This window comes from Paralichthys olivaceus, chromosome 7, assembly GCF_024713975.1.
Source record: "Paralichthys olivaceus isolate ysfri-2021 chromosome 7, ASM2471397v2, whole genome shotgun sequence".
NCBI lineage: Eukaryota > Metazoa > Chordata > Actinopteri > Pleuronectiformes > Paralichthyidae > Paralichthys > Paralichthys olivaceus.
In genome coordinates, this window is record NC_091099.1 from 13,128,803 (window position 1) to 13,146,276 (window position 17,474).

The 17,474-nt window shown below is 40.6% G+C and overlaps 1 protein-coding gene across 1 annotated transcript in view; it reads left to right on the plus strand.

The window, feature by feature from the left end:
- fkbp16 (FKBP prolyl isomerase 16) overlaps positions 1-17,462 on the plus strand; it is a 27,828-nt gene extending 10,366 nt beyond the window's left edge. The window contains exons 5-9 of the mRNA XM_020079102.2: positions 10,953-11,170; positions 12,934-13,115; positions 13,300-13,377; positions 17,062-17,199; positions 17,286-17,462. Coding sequence (XP_019934661.1) covers positions 10,953-11,170; positions 12,934-13,115; positions 13,300-13,377; positions 17,062-17,199; positions 17,286-17,372 — 703 coding nt within the window. The 3' untranslated portion in view covers positions 17,373-17,462. The remainder of the gene's footprint in view (positions 1-10,952; positions 11,171-12,933; positions 13,116-13,299; positions 13,378-17,061; positions 17,200-17,285) is intronic.
- The last annotated feature ends 12 nt before the right edge of the window (positions 17,463-17,474 follow it).

A 17,474-nucleotide genomic window follows, 5' to 3' on the forward strand; every position in this document is an offset into this window, starting at 1 on the left:
TCCCCCTACTGCTGGCAGGTTTATCTCCAATCGACACAGCCTTGGTTGTAATACAGCACTTCCCTCAGTTAAAGCTACTTCTGCTTTCCCTGGTTGTGGGATATTTAGTGGGACAGTAAATCTACACTGAAATCAGCTTTTGTTGTTTGTGTGTTTTATAAAAGGCTTTGTGTGCGATTACCACACTGTTTAGAGCTTCTTTAGTGTTGCTCAGATTTAGTTTTGTATTGTTTTGCTATAATTCTTATTTATCTCTGCTGTCCAATTCACTTTGCACTGTTGTCCTCTTCCCTTTCATTTGGCCACTGGCTACCGTCTGATGGTGAATGAGCCTCTCGGGGGCAACAGCCAATATATTGGGGCTTCTGGTGTACACAGTTGATATCCAGACCAAGACTACATTTTCCATTTCCTGTACATTGTTTATGGTCGGACATGAGTCAAACGTTTTTCCACACAAAACACAACATGAAATACTTTTCATGGTAGTTTAGTGCCAGACTACATTTTCAATAATTGCTATTGACCACTATCTGCTTATTAATGCATATACATTCAAAAGAAGATGGCCGATGCATTTTGATCAGTGTGTTATTCGGCCTTTTTGTGTGGATTGAAAAATACGATATTTTGTGAATGGTGAGCTTTAGTGGTGCAGGTGGATGGATCGTGCTTTGGTGGTGGACAGAGTCATGGCTAGCTGTGTAGAGTTAATGTGCTAAGCTAAGCTAATCCTCTGCTGGCAGCACTGTCACTTTACATTTACTACACATACACGCAATCTTCTCATCCAACTCTCAGCAAGAAAGTGGATTAGCTTGTTGAACTATTCCTACCACCATCGCACATCTGCCAAATCCTCCTGAGGTGAGCTTCACCAAGAGGGTTACCAGGGTGTGTGACCCTCCTGGTGAAGGGGCCTTGTCAGCGTCCCGTTTGTGAACACAGCAATGTTAGACTGAGTGAGGGACTGCCACCAGGAAGTAGATACATTGGTTCTGTGCCACCTGCAGTTATACGCTCTTCTACATTTTTTACATCATCCTTTTATAATGTCTTCACTATCCTTTCTTGAATACAGCATGTATTATTATATTCTAACCTTGTAAAGAATTGCACATGCTCACAAATCAATCAATTCCAACATAACAGATTTTTTTTTCATCATGATCCATGAATTAAAAAACGTGAAAATCACAATGTTAAAGAAAGAAGAACAAAATTCCTGGAACCACACTCACATATAGATGTTTCTTGGTAATCCTTCCAGTACTTTTTGCGTAATCTTGCTTTCGAACCAACAAACAAACAAACAGCTTGAAAACTTAACCTCCTTGTTTGAGGTAAATGTTAGAGCTTTGTCTGCCAACCAACTGTCTGATTCTTTAAAGCACTGTACCTTTATTAAGGGTGTTTGTAACACTGTCAAACAATGTCTGAAACTTGCACACCTTCCCATTGTGAAACAGTGAAACCCTCCAGTAACTTTCAGACGCTGGAAATCTGACCATCACATCAGCTTCAGTTGACTGTGTCTTACCTTTTCTTTCAAGCTCTTTTCTGCTTATGTTACTTTTTATATAAACGAGTGCAGCAAAAAAGGTATTATCCTTACATTTGGCTTCATACCAATTTGAAGGATTATTACTCCCCCTCCTTTAAATGACACGATGGTTGTTTACCTTGCCTTTGAACAGCTATTAACACTTTTGCTTAGGTTGTATGCTAAAGTTTGTTTTCAGCTCACACTGTTATTCTCCTGCATCAGCTGCTCTCAGTTTCCCTCACCATTGCTCATACACAGATGCTGTTTCTGGGAATTTCTTCTATACTTCCAGGACCACTCAATCCTGTTATTTGCAGCTCAGAGAATTGACTTGTTATCATGGTTTAACAATGATAAATGCACAATTCGAACTATACAAGGGTGCAACTCTCCTAAAATGTAAGCCCAGAAAGACTGTTCGGAGACATGGAGTTGCTATGGGCAACTCATGAGGACACCACATACATTTGTAAAAATGAGAGCAGATAGTATGGTGTAGGGGCAGGCTGCTACAGACACACTGTGCACACACATACACACAATTTGTAGCAAGTGTGTGTAACTACATACATGTATCATGAGATACAGTACATCAGAAATAAACACAACGTCTGTTCGTTGTGTTTAGAAGTGTCATGTTGCTGAAGAGGGATGTGAGGTGAAGGGCGCTGCCTGCGAGGCTGCAGCAGAGTGACAAATGGCACCAGTGTGCGTTTGTGTTTGTGCGTGTGTGTTTGTCTGCTCTGGGGATGAAGAGGTACCGTCGGTGAGGACGTGGTGCGTGACTCATCTCCCTGAGACGTCATTGCTATGTCATCAACCGTCTGGAGCAGTGTATCACAGGCACGCACGCCCATTGACTTTCAACATAGTCCTCGCAGAGTTAATTGCTGGCCGAGCCCCCGCTGACATCCTCACTGCAAAATCAAAATCACATGTGCAAGTGTTCAAGCTTCAGAGGTTTAACAAAGAAGATATCATATTGTTTGATAGCACTGATGAGATGTGCTGCACTGTGCTAATGTTTCATAATGACATTCCAGAGGGTGACGGACAGTACAATTGAGCTCATATATAGAAACAGACACTTCATTATCAGTGTAAGAAATTAACTGAATTTACCAGCATGAACAGAAACAGCTTGAAATGTGCTGTAAACAGACTAAGTGTCCTTATACTCCATTGCCACCGGCAACGGTGAAGTAAGGTCAAGCCCTTCCTCTTTAGAAATGTGACTGACTGATGATGGATTCTACGGGTCAGAGAGACTAAAGGATCGTACTAAGGGCCACGCTGCATTTGCTTTTCTCAGCCAGCTCCTCCTCCTGACGATCTGACTAATAAGTCAGGAGTTCAGTGTGCTGCTATTGATTCACAGGCTACACAGGCTGCTGAAAGGAAGCAGGATCTTAATTCGGTTAGATCGCAGACTTCCACACACTGATGTCATCTTCCACCTGGACAGTGATGACAGGAGGTCGACAGGGAATTATAATGACGTTTCTGTTTGAGTGCTGCAACATGTACGCATTGTGTTTGTCCAACGTTAGAGGTGTGAAGGATAGGTATAGCTGTTCAGGTGCATATAAACAACAACTGCTGTGTTCCATCTAATTTAATAATCAGTCAAGCAGCGTGATAACTGCAGGTTGTTGTTATGTGCTCAAACTGTGACATTTTCTCAGTGGGAGTTATCTGGTTGCAGCACATGCATGTGTGACACCTTGGACTCGGAAGGGAAATTAATTCCTGATCAGTATCTCTTTATGACATTTATTTCCTGGCCAGAATATCATATATAACGTAATGAGGGGCTTCTGGTCACAAATGTTAATGCTCACAAACACAGAGGGAGACACACACAGCAACACTGTGGAATGGTAATTAATGGCTCGGAATTATTTTATGTCCAAATCACACAACTGTGGGAAAAAATTTTTTACTTTGGATTGCTGGCCTAAACACAAATCATAAAATACTTTCAGCATTCAGGTATTCACATGTCCATTAAAGTAGGCAGACATTTGTGTTAAGTAACAGTAATGGAGGAGCAGAACTTTCATCTTTCGAAGAGTGAGATTTTTGGCTACTCGCTCAGAATTTGTCGTAACTTTGAAGTTCAAAATGGAAATCCAAAACTGTCTGAGATCTGATTATGTAATCACTAGAAAGTCTGTGCAAAGAAAGAACCAAGCCGTCATTGCTGTTAACTACAGCTTCACATTTACTTATATCCACTGAAACTAAACCTTGGTTCCTGGGACTGCAGGAGAAACAGCGTCTTGACCTCACTATAAATACCTAAGAGATGTCAGACAGTTCATATTGATCTGATCTGATCAGTCCTGACTTTGACTTTGTAGAAATCATCCTAACCACTTCATCTATATGCATAAGGGGGGGTGTTATCAAAAAACAATGTTGTTTTTTTTGTGTGTGTTTTATTGAAGATAATTTGAGGCCAATAAAGCTGATGTTTCGAATTTGAAAGTGCAAAGGATTTAATCATTAACAATTCTGTATGGAGCAATGTTTTGATGAGCATATTTTTGAATTGTTTGTAGGACAAATATGCTTAAATAAACAGTCCTTCTAAAAATGGCATGTCGCTCTGCTGACTGAGCTGAGGGTGGTAACGTGTCAAGAAATGTCGCAACACAGCAGCAAAAGTTAGGAAAGAATGAGGCTGCTAGCACAAACAATGTAGGTTTTCAACTATTTATAAAAATCTGATTTGCATGTTTTATGACTGAGGAATCAGTTGTTAGATGTTCCTTAGACCTCAAGGGTGTAAACAGATAACGGTTTGTTAGTAAGAAAAGTCTATAAGGTCAATATTCCAGTCTCAAACCGTTCTGTTCCAGTGCAATCGTACTAACTCTCACTGCTGCAGATAACTAGTGCATGTACTGTAATGTCCCTACTCAGAGTTTATTAAACTTGTGTAACCAAATGATCCTCACGAGTTGCTTTGTAAATGGCAGAGCAGTTACACAGCCCTGCCATCAAAAAGCTACTATTTGCCCTGCAGGTAGCCTGAGGGGGAGATTGGATTCATTTTAACAGGCTAAGGAAATCTGTGGTAGATTATATGGGGACTTTTGAGGAGCTCAACAGCCAGGATGTAGGCAGTAGCTGCCCTTGATCCCTGCAAGCACAGTTTCATTGGCTCATTGCTGCAGGAGGAAATAAAAACAAATAGGAGAGAAGAGCACATGGCAAGGCAGCAGCTGAAAGGCCTTACACTTTGAGTTTCGTGTAATAGGAGGCTGTTTTGCTGCAAATTAACCGGTGGCTGTATGGCAGCAGGCGAGGAAAAACAGCTGTGACGTCTCACCAATGCCAGGATTAAAGCTAAGCTCCTTTGCATGGCTGTATTGGTGCCTCGTGTCCATCTGAGAGTCAAAACAGACGACACTGATCAACAGCAGCAGCAGAGTGGTTTTCACCACTGTTAAAAAAATAACAACCTCATAAATCCTCCAGGATTTTGTATTATCATACAAGCTGCACACCACATTTATTACGGTACATTAGTGTGCTATCTGAGGTTGTAACCATAGAAACCTGTATGAGGTACATTGTTGTCCTTTCCATCATTTAAAATGGAGTGCATGACGTCAAAGTGACCACTGTTTTCCCTCTGAGGGAGTTTTTTTTCCTTTCAATCAGGGCAGTGTGGGGTCTGCATGACAGATAATAGGGTGAGTCAGCAATGCACTCTTATATCTTAATGAGGAAGTTTATAATGAATGCAGAGCTTCCCATGACACAGCTACAGTCCTCCTTATCACATCAATCATATGAACACAGACAGGAAAGACGAGACATATTCCTCTTTTAATCCGATCTGTTGACATATGAGAAAGACGTCAGGCAAAAGGTCACTGTACATTTTGTAAGACAATATCTCTGGATTTCTTTATAACGAAACCTTTTTTACTTAACTGAAAATCTTCACTGTTTTTCATATTTGCTGTTGTTTTTTGTTATAGTTACATTCTATGTATGAGCTGGTGCTAAACCTCTTGAATCAGTTGTAATAGACTTGGTGTTATGTTCATGAAAGACTGGCAAACAACCAAACAAATGGAAAAGTCTCATCCTGTAGCGCCACATGATCGTTGTTGTAACTATGAATGATGAAATAACACAAATATAACCCAAGTTGAAAATAATATTGAAAAAAAAATTCTTTCTGCAATGGTTATGGTTATTCATACCATTGCTTATCGGCAATACTGATAAGTCTGTGAAAGGATGATATCAGTCGATTTTATTTATTGTGCTATTTATTACAACTTACGACCCGATGGATGGATGTAGCTGTGAGTTGACTTACAGAAATCATTTCCTCCCAGACCTGGTCTTTATGCTAAGCTAAGCTAGCTCGCTCCAGCATCATATTTACTGTACAGTCATGAAAATGGTGTCAATCTTCTTATTTAACTTTCAGCAAGAGAACAAAATGTCAAGCTGTTTCTTTTAATAAGCCACGACCAACATATTTTATTATAAAATTTGGAATAACTGAAATATCCTGACATTGAACTGTAAATTCTTCAGTTATGGGTAAAATTAAAACTCTGGCCAACATGATGATGAATTGAATATCAATACAGGCCAGACTGTGATTTAATGAATGGATGAGTGAATCTGAGTAAATTAATGACTGAGTTATCACCATAGTGATAAAGGAGGGTACAGATGAGCAAATATGCCAGAATCGAACAGCCTAATGACACCAGCAGAGATGGATCTCTAGCCAACAAATCACTTTCCATTCATTCACTCAAAATGAAATTTATAGACTTATTGTTCTAACATATGCTTGTATTTTATTTATGCTTCATTTTTCAAGTGTACAACTAGTTTTGATACTTTTACTGAAGTACGAGCAAAATGTCTAAAGTGCTACTTGACATTGAATTGTTAAACCTGGTTTCCTTGGTGACCTGCAGTAAATATTGCCATAAATATGGGCATGGAACTTGTCTCTGTCTCTTCGTGCTGTCAGAGCTGCTGCCTCAGCCAACATCTCAGGTCTAACCATTCGCTCAGTCCCAATCTCTTCAGACCTCAGGCTCAGGCTCTGACCTAAAAACTAGATTTTCTATTTAAAACATAAAGCATTTGAAATGTGGTCCAAAAGTAAACCAATCCCAATGGATAGGTTAACACAACAAAACTAGCTAATTTTTAGGCTTTTTAAATAGAGCGACTACAAAGCCAGCAGTAAACATGTTGAATGTTTACTGGGGTCCTACTCTGCCAGTGTTGTGTAAATGCAACTTAAGTACTGCATCACTGAGCTGTTAACATAGCTCCACACTCTTTTGCATCTCATTAAATAGTGTTGATACTTTCACATTTAATAAAATAACACTTGTCTACACAAAGAGCATCGTGTGAGCAACATGTTCGCTAAGGAGCAGATCTGGTGATTCGCTCATTTGTCTACACGGGACATGTTAAGGCACAGTTCTAGGTCAGTTGCAGGTCATCTTCCCCTTTGGCAACGTCCAGAGCTCTATGACGATGTCAAAATCAGGAAAAAAGACAAGAAGATTCTGACACATATCATGCACTGATTAGAATAGGAGCCTGTCTGTTCTAACCAGCATACATAAAAGTTCTGTGACTCTTCTGGCATCGCACTACAATGCTCCTTTTAATAATGCTCAAAAACTACAGTATAACACCAACCATGTCAAGCTAAAAGCAGCCTAAAGATTCTGCCTGTGTGATGAGAGAAGGAGTCTGACTGGAGGCGGCAGGGAGGTCGGCTCCACAGCTCAGTTTAAGCACGAGGACCTGGGGTTAAGTTGCAGGTTCACGTTTCACTGGGATCTTGTGCAGGGATCTAACCCTGCTGACCAGCCTCTGCTTCCTGTTTGCACTAATAAGACCCCGGGGGCTAATCACCGCTGACCCACATGACACCATAAACCTTATAGATTTGTCAACTGCTGCATTCTTTGATTACACTTGGTGGATCGCCAGTCATGCTGATTTGTTATGTCTCTGATGATCTTATCATCCCTCAATGTTTTACGTATAAGTCCTTAGTGTTCTGTACACTGTACTATATTTATTTTTGCTCGTGCTTGCTCGTATTAGCTGATAAACTGAATGATATTATGCTTTAAAGGTCACCTGTAGAATCGTGCATGTGAAGGATTCCTATTATTAGGCAGTTTGCAGTCAATGTGTGTGTGTCATCTGTCAACCCATAATTCAGTTTTGCTTGTGGCATATTTAGTTCACACAACTGGTGCTGAAGCAGCTCTACCTGCATCAATTAATAGGAAACTACTCATCCCTTGTTATCCGATGTGTCCTATCTGTGTGAGTCATGAGCGGCAAAGTGGTTACGTTCCTCCCGTGTGAAAATAATCTAATGAAATTGATGAGTAAGTTGTTTTACAAACCAAACACGGTTCAGCTCATGACTGCGACATCTGTTTGAACCAACTGGAAATTGTGACAAAGTAAAATAACCATAATGAGACGTAGTAAATCTGTTGAAACTGCTGCCTCAGGTGTTAATAAACATTTATACTTGTATTTTAGTGTTGATCATTCTCTCTAAAAAAACTCAATTCAATTTGATAGTTGTAAAATTATAATGCAATGATGCTACACCTTTCAATGATGAAAAAAGTTTGAATAACTCTTAAATGTGCAAAACAAAGGGGTAAGGCTAGGTGAATTGGGACAGGGCATTAAAGATGGATGATACGTCTCCACTTCCTCCCACACTCACTTAATTTAAACCCTTCCACACACTAGCGATCGGGTGATGGAGCCACGGTATCGAGGTCCCACCCATACAAGCCTGTGACCAATTGTTCGTCAGTCTCAGCTGTCAATGCCATCAAATATCTAAACCAAATGTACTGAAAAAATAAACACTTGAATAAAGATCAACTGTGATAGGAACTAGCTAAAATGACAGAAATAGAAACATGCAAGAAAGGTGGATTTGCTGCCTGAATAAGAAGAAAAATCCCCTCCACTTATTTTTGAACAGTTTGGCTTCATGGACTTGTTTTCATTAAGCAATTTACTTATGGCTGCAGAAGCTAATTGATAGAAATCCATTTAATCTGGAGCCAAGAACTTGCAGTGCATATTATGTAAGACACTGTGTGTGTTATTGTTACTTGCTGCACACTGTTACATAATATGCAGCCTTTGGAATATTGTGTAATATTTTCAGATAAGAGTTGAGAAAGGTATGCAAGGACAACACATAGCCACACTGGACAAACTGTGCCTTGAATCATTTGGAGATGGTGTGACAGAAGAAGAAGGAGCCTATACTCTGTATCCTGTGTAAATAGATGTATGAGGCTTGTTTTTAAAAGACTGACATTATCCAATATAACCAAAGCCATGCGCTCAATGTTCTTCATGAATGAATCAAGTGTCTTCTTCTCTGCCACTCTTGAACGCTTGTTACACAACTGGGCTGACACGTCTCTGATCCTTGTAAACATGCAGCAGTTATGCTAAAACAAGCCGACAGGAGTAAACGTTGCTGTCAAAAATAGTTCACAGCAGCTTCCTAGAGACCTGCATCTACACATTCACAGCCCCCGAACGATAATGTCTCTGAACGCCACTTCCTCCTGTCCTGAGTGGGCAGGGATCTGGCTCAGGTTTCTGAGGCCTCGGCTCAGCTGCTGGTTTCACACTCCTGTGACGGTGGATGAGGTCTCCAGAGAGGAGAGGTGAAAGGGTAATCTGATCCTACCTGCTGACACAGCCTCACAGTCACTGGACATACAACTAATTCTGTTTGACAGACATAAATTGTGTCCCGACACACCCAATTTGAATAATTCATGGGCTGACACAACTTCCACTACTATCACTTTGCAGCAAACAGTCAGTAGGTGAGGTCTGTGGGGACGCTGCACTTCCTTCTGTCCGAGTTTCTGACCTATTTTGTTGAGCCCATTAAACTGCCAGTCCTCTTTAAAGATGAGAAATCACTTTATTTTGATGACAATAACTAATAATATAATATTGTGTGTATGTTTAAGCTGGGAGTGGCTCCAGCTCCAGGATGTGGTATTGAGTGGCATTGAAAATGGATGAATGGATATTCAAACGTGACATACCGAATGTTTTCAGTTTGTAATTTAAGGCAAGTGTGCTTCATTCATTCAACCCCTCACTCCTTCTGACTCAGCCTCCACAGAGGAACTGATAATGGACCGTTGTGTCCCAGGAGCCAGATGACTGAGAACCAAATTAACTTTCCCTCTGAGTGACTCCTGAGTAAGATGAAGCCGATGAAGCCATTGACGGCTCAACGATTCATATCAGTTTCAAATTCTCATTTGCTTAAATGAGCCGGAGTCGCTTTGGCTTCTTTAAATGTTGCTTTTTAAGTGCGGGAGGCGATGCTGTGAAATTTCATTCATTTCAACAGCTGTCGAAAATACACCAAAATATTAAACTAAAAGCACACTGCATCTATACATTGTAATATCATAGTATTTATGTTTAAGTGTTGTTTTACCAGAAAATGTATGAATGTGGCCTTGACCTCCTAATCAAAAATGGGAACATTTCAATTATAATCAGTTTTTTTGCATGTTTCAGCTCAGAGAGAAAAATCCTCCCTCCATTATCTTTACTAAGTCTCTTGTAAAGGTCGTAGGGGGAAAGGAGCCAATCCCAGCTGAAATTGGGGGGTGAGAGACAGGGTACACACTGGACAGGTCACTGCAGATGTAAACAGTACAGATCTGTGACCGGCCACATAATACAAATATTGTGAGAGCGAAAGATACAATGATGTGCAAGCATACATGCATCAGGTTTTTTTTTGTAGTAAGCTATATCAATGGGAACCACACTGCAAAGGCAACTGCTTTTCTCCTCTACTACTTGAAATATAATGTGAAAAATGTTTTTTAAGATTGGAAATTTACAGCGGGATCAATATTAATGCTGGTTAAAATAGAAATGCTCTGTCAAAATGTGACAATTCTCAATGATTTTTCTGTTCCTGATACAACCTCTCGACCTCTCCATACAACCTCTCGAAATAAACATTATTTTACATTCTACTATTTATATATCTATCGTCAGTCTAAACACTACTGTATTTTAAAAGATGGTTATCAAATGACATGCATTAGCTTAAGAGCTTTGGGTTTTGTGTGCAGGATGTTCAGTAGCTTGGTTCTGCTTCTCTTGAAGCTGACGGTTATCACTTGAAAACAGATCGATTGCTTGACTGGTTCAAACAGCCTTTAAAAGATCAACGTGTTCTTTGGAGGATTTTAAAAGACGTCTGGTGTTACTCATAGATTTTTCCATGGCTCTTTTACTGTGATGATGGTGTTTATGTCTGTGCTTGTTTTTCTGTTTGTTTGTCTATGTGCAGAGAGCCTGATATTCCAGCCTGGACTCCGTTACTCTACCAGCTTCAGCTGCTGGACATTAGAGAGAAACCAGACCCATTTACTCTGCCCGTTGCCGACCGTATTCGCGTCGGCAACCAGAAACGAGAGCGAGGAAATTTTCATTTCCAGAGAGAGGAATACTGCATGGCCGCCCGGGCCTATTGTATGGCTCTGGATGTGCTAACCACATGCAGCCGAGGTAAGGCAGCATCAAACCTGAATTTATTCATAGAAAAATATTTCCATACTATCAGCTCTACCAGGAATCTGCAATAATGGTTGATGTGACTATTATCTTCCCAGGGAAAGGGCGAAGATGAAGGTACAGCACAGATAGTGTGTGGCACACATGCATACACACACAAACTTGAGAAGCAAAACACACACCATTTGATTTCAACCACAGACAACATTTCCACATCAATCTAAACTCAATATGACATAACAGTTTCACCCACCCCACCCGCCCAACATTACACTAATCACACCATCACGACGCAGGGCCACATCACGCCACAACTGTTTTCCTCTTAATTCTTCAGCATAATCAAAGCTAATCAGTCCTCATATGATTTCCACCTTCTTAATCACTTTGATCATGGTTGAGGCAGTGTGGGCCCGTGGAGGAGAATGTGACTGAACAAGTCAGTGAAGAGAAAAACATGAACTGCCTCTTAATGTGTCAATGATGGTAGAGCAGCGAGTTAACTTGAGTTTATCAGGGCATCGAGATCTTGTCATTAACGGATGAGAAGATGACCAGAAAAGATTTTCCTTCCGTGCTTTGTCACCATGTGGGAATACCAATTTCATTGACTTTCAATCTTAAATTATAAAAACATTGAAATAATTGCAATAAATAAAAAAACAAGGATGGCACAAGATACAGCTCATGCCTCCACCATTGGCCTTTACATAAAAAAAAGCCTTATAACTAAAGCCACAGTATGTGAGCATAGCTGAAGATTTTGGGGATCTGCATCAAACTGCACACACTCAGAAATATCAGTCTCCTAAATATGCCAGATTTCTTATCAAGATGCATGAATTATTCCGAGAAAATATGTCTGGATCTGAGCCAAAATCTAATCAGTTCTTCGTGGAAATCCTGCTGACAAACAAGTAGATGGGTGACAACAGAACCTCCTTGGTGGAGGTAATAATGTATTAAAATGACATGACATTTTAATTAATCACATTGTTGCTGCTGTCTTTAACAGATAAATGGCTACCTAAATGTTTTGCACATTATCCTGTGCTAACAAAAACAAGACGAAACAGATCTGCACTGATCAGTGTTTGTCGCTTGTTGGGATGAACACACAACTCTGCAGCTGCCCTCAGCACTACTTATGTTTTTATGTTATTAAGCTGCTTTTGCTGTTTTCCGGTTCACAACAGTAATGATTCAATAGGATCAACTGCAGCAGATGTTTTCAGTTTAACGGCTCTGATAAAGTCACTGAACACTACCAGATTAAGTAACTAGCTTGGGAAAGTCAAAGACAAAGCTAAAAGGAAAGCCTATGCCTGTAAATTACATTTGGCAAGAAACATAACTCCAATATTTGTGTCTGTGGACGTTTGCCAGGACTTCCTACAATGATAATATGTCAGTGTTGTGTTTACATGTTGTTCTGCTGCCCCCAAGTGACCAGAAAACAATAAATACCAGTTGAAACTTGGAAGGCATCCAAAGTAGAATCTACTTACAACTGTAAATCTGAAAAAAAAATATGTGCATCCATTCAGATATCGTCTGAATGAGCTGCTAACAATTATTACCCATCATGCTCAGAGACAAGAATCAAAATGCTCCTCACTTGGGTCAATACTGTATTGAGATGGACACTTGAATACATGTCCAAGTCCTCTCTTGGATGTCGAGACCTTTCTTTATGTTTTTTTGTGTTTTCATGTCCACAGCAAAACATACATGATCTGCTGTGTGTCTCTGTACAGATGGTCCAGACAGCAGCGTGGCGGCAGAGGAGGAGGAGGTGCGAGACTACCGGGTGAAGTGTTTGAACAACCTGGCCACCGCTCAGCTCAAACTGGAGCAGTACGACCAGGCGCTGCACACCAGCCGGGACGTTCTGACCCTTGAACCAAACAATGTCAAGGCCCTCTTCAGGATGGGAAAGGTGAGAAGCAACATGGAGCATCTCATTCGATTCTTATCAACCCATAACATGATTATTGTTGGGAGAGTTCCTGGAAAGAAGAGGATTTTGTTTAATATTAGATTACAATTAATTATTTTTAAGGGTCTCTTTTGATGTATGGGTCGTCCAGCACTGCTCACGCTGCTGGTTTTATCTCTTTCAGCTTCTGTCAGACAAGAGTGAATACAAAGAGGCGATGGAGGTGCTCAAAAAGGCCTTGAAACTGGAGCCGGCCACCAAGGTGAGATTATTTGGGTGAGCAGCCCCGTCCCATCTGCCTGTGAATTTCATCTGTCCCTCATATACACAATGGAAAGGATTTTCTAATGTTAGGCCACAATTATCATTAAAGCCAACAATATTAAAGAACAGAGGCTGACATAATGTTTGTTTTCTAATATGTAATAGTAAAAAGTAGACGATAAGTAAAAGAGCGTTGACCTGAGAAGACTTAGTGGAGCTAAACGCAACGTTTAAAGAGTCTTTGAGGTCTGAATTACATGGCATTTGATATGAGTTGTTGAGACACTTAAAACCAGACATGCCAGGTTCACAATGGAATCACCTGTCACTGGGGTTTGTCCACTGGAGAACAGTATTTCATTGCAATCCATTTAACAATTGTTGAATGAAGGACTGATTTAATCGTAAAGAAATTTGTTAAGTATTAGCTTTATCAAATCAAGTTTATTTATGAAGCACATTTGAACCAAGTGCAATACAATAAAATAACAATAGAATAAGAGAGGGTAAAAAACAACATTAAAGAATAGCAAGAGCCACCCAATAAGCTTAGAATGAGTCCACAATTCAAACCCTTTAGCCAAAAAATAGACTAAACAGGCTAAAAACGAATGAGTAATTAAGACTTGTCATGGGCAGTCAAAAGCCCGAGAGAACGAGAGGGTCTTCAGTCTAAATGTCTCAACAGAGGGTGAAAAAGAAACTGCTTCAAAAGCTTTGGGGTGTCTACAGCAAAGGCCTTAGCCTCGACTAGGGACCGCCAGGAGCCTTTGGTCTGAGGATCTAACAGATCTGGAGATGGAAAGTGGGGCAGAGGAGCTTAAACATTCAAATCTACCCTGTATCTAACCGGTAGCCAATGCAGAGATGCAAGAACAAGTGACATACTGTCCCTCTTCCTACTACCAGTTAGCAGTCGAGCAGCAGCATGTGTTTGAAGAGACACACCTGACTCCATAAGGTCTCACAGCTGCTGATACAAATCAGAGCACAAACTAATCCATGAAGTCAATTGACTAACCTGCACATACTGTTTGGGTATAGCTACAAAATAATTCAAAAGTTTGTCAAGAGCAAAATGACCTCCATAATGTTTAAATGGAGGAAGTTTGAAACAACCAGGGCTCTCCCTGAGGTGTCCACCCCCCTCCCCCAAACTCAGCATTCAAGGGAGAAAGGCTTTGTAAGGAGAGGTGACCGTGAGTCTCATGGTCGCTCTGGCTGAGCTCCAGAGATCCTGCGTTGTGACAGAAGAAACTTCCAAAGGGGCGACCACTTCTAGCATCATGTCTCCAAACATCCGTTCATGCTGGATGCTTCAAACTGAGGCCAGAAAGTTCATTCTTGGTTTTATCAAAGCAGAAAATCTGGTTTCTCACAGTCTGAGAGAACTTTGGGTGCTTTCATGTGTCTTCTGCCAATATCATTGTAGTGCTGCAGGATCTCTGGAGCTCAGCCAGGAGTTAGGCTCAAGGGAAGAATCCTGGTTGTTCCAAACTTCTACGATTTCAAAATCATGAGCTCTGGAGGCAGGTCCTCACGGCCTGGTTTTTCTTACCATATTGTGTTTTTTCGTGCTGTGGGAAAAATCTGGAAAATTAGTTCCAGACTTTAAACAATGATAGCTATCTGACACACACACACACACACATACACACACACACACACACACACACACACACACACACACACACACACACACACACACACACACACGCTTCATGTTTAAGCAACGTTTTCTGTGTGATTTCAAATGACGTGATAGTGACTTTGAGTTAATAAAACTCTATCACTTACCGCAGCAAGCACGTGGTCCACACCTGCTGCGCCCACACCGTGCTTCACTTCCTTACAGGACCGGCAGTGGACAGAGAGGTGTCCCTACATGATCTTCCCCCACGCCCCGTGTCCTATAGGCATCGCTGATCTGTCTGATATTAAAGCCATGATCCTTTGTCAACCATGACGTACAAACACAACTGGTAAAATAAATGAAAAGAATAAAGAAATTAAAGAAATGAAATTGAAACCTACGCAAAAAATAATATCCAGACGGCTAATATTACTCTGTTTAAACTACAGTCACCTGAGGCTTTTATTTTTAATCATACGGGCACCCCCATGACACTAATATGAACTTGTCAAATTGTCACTTGCAAACTACATGTCCATCTCCAACACTCTTTTCTTTGCTCTTCATTATTATGCAAATGTTGGAAACGTGTAATTACAAGACATTTAAATAATGTACTAAAAACTCAAAGACAATCAGGGGAAATTCAGTGTAATACCTTAGGTGAAATATCTAAGTGTACGGCGATTGATATTTATGATGTTTCAATTCTTCTTTTTTTCTAAATATGCAAAACCTTTTTAAAATTCGTCTTCGTCATTGTGTAATTGATTGTGGTTTGGTGAGATTGAAATTGAAAATTGATTGTAGCATAAGGCTGCAACATAACAAAATGAGAAACAAATGAAGGGGTGTGAATATGTTCTGAACACACTGCACATAATCTGCATGTATAAGGTTATTTTATTTTTCTCCTCTTAATCCAAGCATCAGAAATGTTTCAGACATTGCAAACTCATCACTGATGTCCCATCTTCCATCTGGAACCATGCTGAAGTGATTCCACCTCATTCATAATCTTCACACTTCGCCCCATCTCCATCCACACCCTCTCCATCTCACAACTTGTTTTTATTGCATCTTTCTTCGTCAACAGAAAACAGTTGCGGGAAACCCAGTGAACTACTTTCTGCTCCTCTGTCAGCCTGTTCTGTCTTGTTTGTGTGGTTTTGTCTAATCTGCCAAATCCTCCACAGAGGATCTGGCTGAACTGCACATCTGGCAGTCTCCAGATGTGACCGCACAGCTCAGAGCTGCCCAGCAAACCTGGTAGAAATAATACATATGCAAGTCAAGCAGTGTCACTCTGGAGCCATGCAAGTCAAAGCCGGAGACTGAGTTGACCTTTCCAGCTCCAGCGTAGACTCTCCACACTATAATTAACATAACCACTCCTTGCAACTATAACATCACCTGACGAACATTGTTCCACTTCACTTGTTTGACACCCTGCAGCCTGGATCTCTGTAAAAAGTGTGAATAGCACATCTCTATCAGCTGTTTACCAAACACTGCTTCCAGTACAACAGTGACCTGACCTACAGGGCACACTGCCACAAATAGTACGTCTGGTCTCGTCTAGACAAAACGAAAATATATGCTGCTTTGGAAATTACACCCTTGTCTCAAAGCTGGATAAAATACTCGGAAGAAACCTGATTTAACCACCCTGTGAGAAAGTTATCATACTGCAGTCACAAAACAGGCCAAGCACATCTAGTCATGAGCTGCAAGCGCTTTTATGACAATTTTGAGTGTATACACTCAAAGTGTGTATACACTCAAAATCGTCATCAGATTATATAATCTAATAACAGCTTTTTGAAGAGGTGACAAAAGTGAAAAAAAGTTTTTATGATTTCTTGGCTTCTTCTGTTGAGTAATTCAGACCTCTGCCCTCACCTGCTGGACATTTTTAAAACTGCAAATTCACCTTTCCCCAAAAAGGAAGGCTCCACATCTCTTTGTCAACATAAGATCAACAAAAAGCAGACTTTTTTTTTTTGAACTGCATACATTTCATTTTTTTGATGTTCTCGTTTCCTTCAGGCGATTCACTTGGAGTTATCTAAACTCGTCAAAAGACAATCAGGAGGCAAAGACACCCAGGAGTGGAAACCCAAACCTGCAGAGCTGCTTGGAGAGAATATCACACCTTTTCTGATTCCCTCTAAGAAGAAACCATCTGTAAGTCAAATCACAAATACAAAAAGAACTGTGCATTTTATTATTTGAAATACTGGACCTGTTTCTTGACTCTGTCTTCGTTTTAGGGAATTTCCTGGAAGTTTATCATCGGAGCTCTGGTGGTGGCCTTGGGGAGCTTAGTGACGTCAGTGATTCTAACTGCAAGACACTGAAATCTGCTAATCATAGCACTTTGATAATCTTCATCACCACCACCCCCGTCATCATCTTTAACACTGTTATCTGAGGGAGTAGAGTTTGGTGTCCTCTCCAGT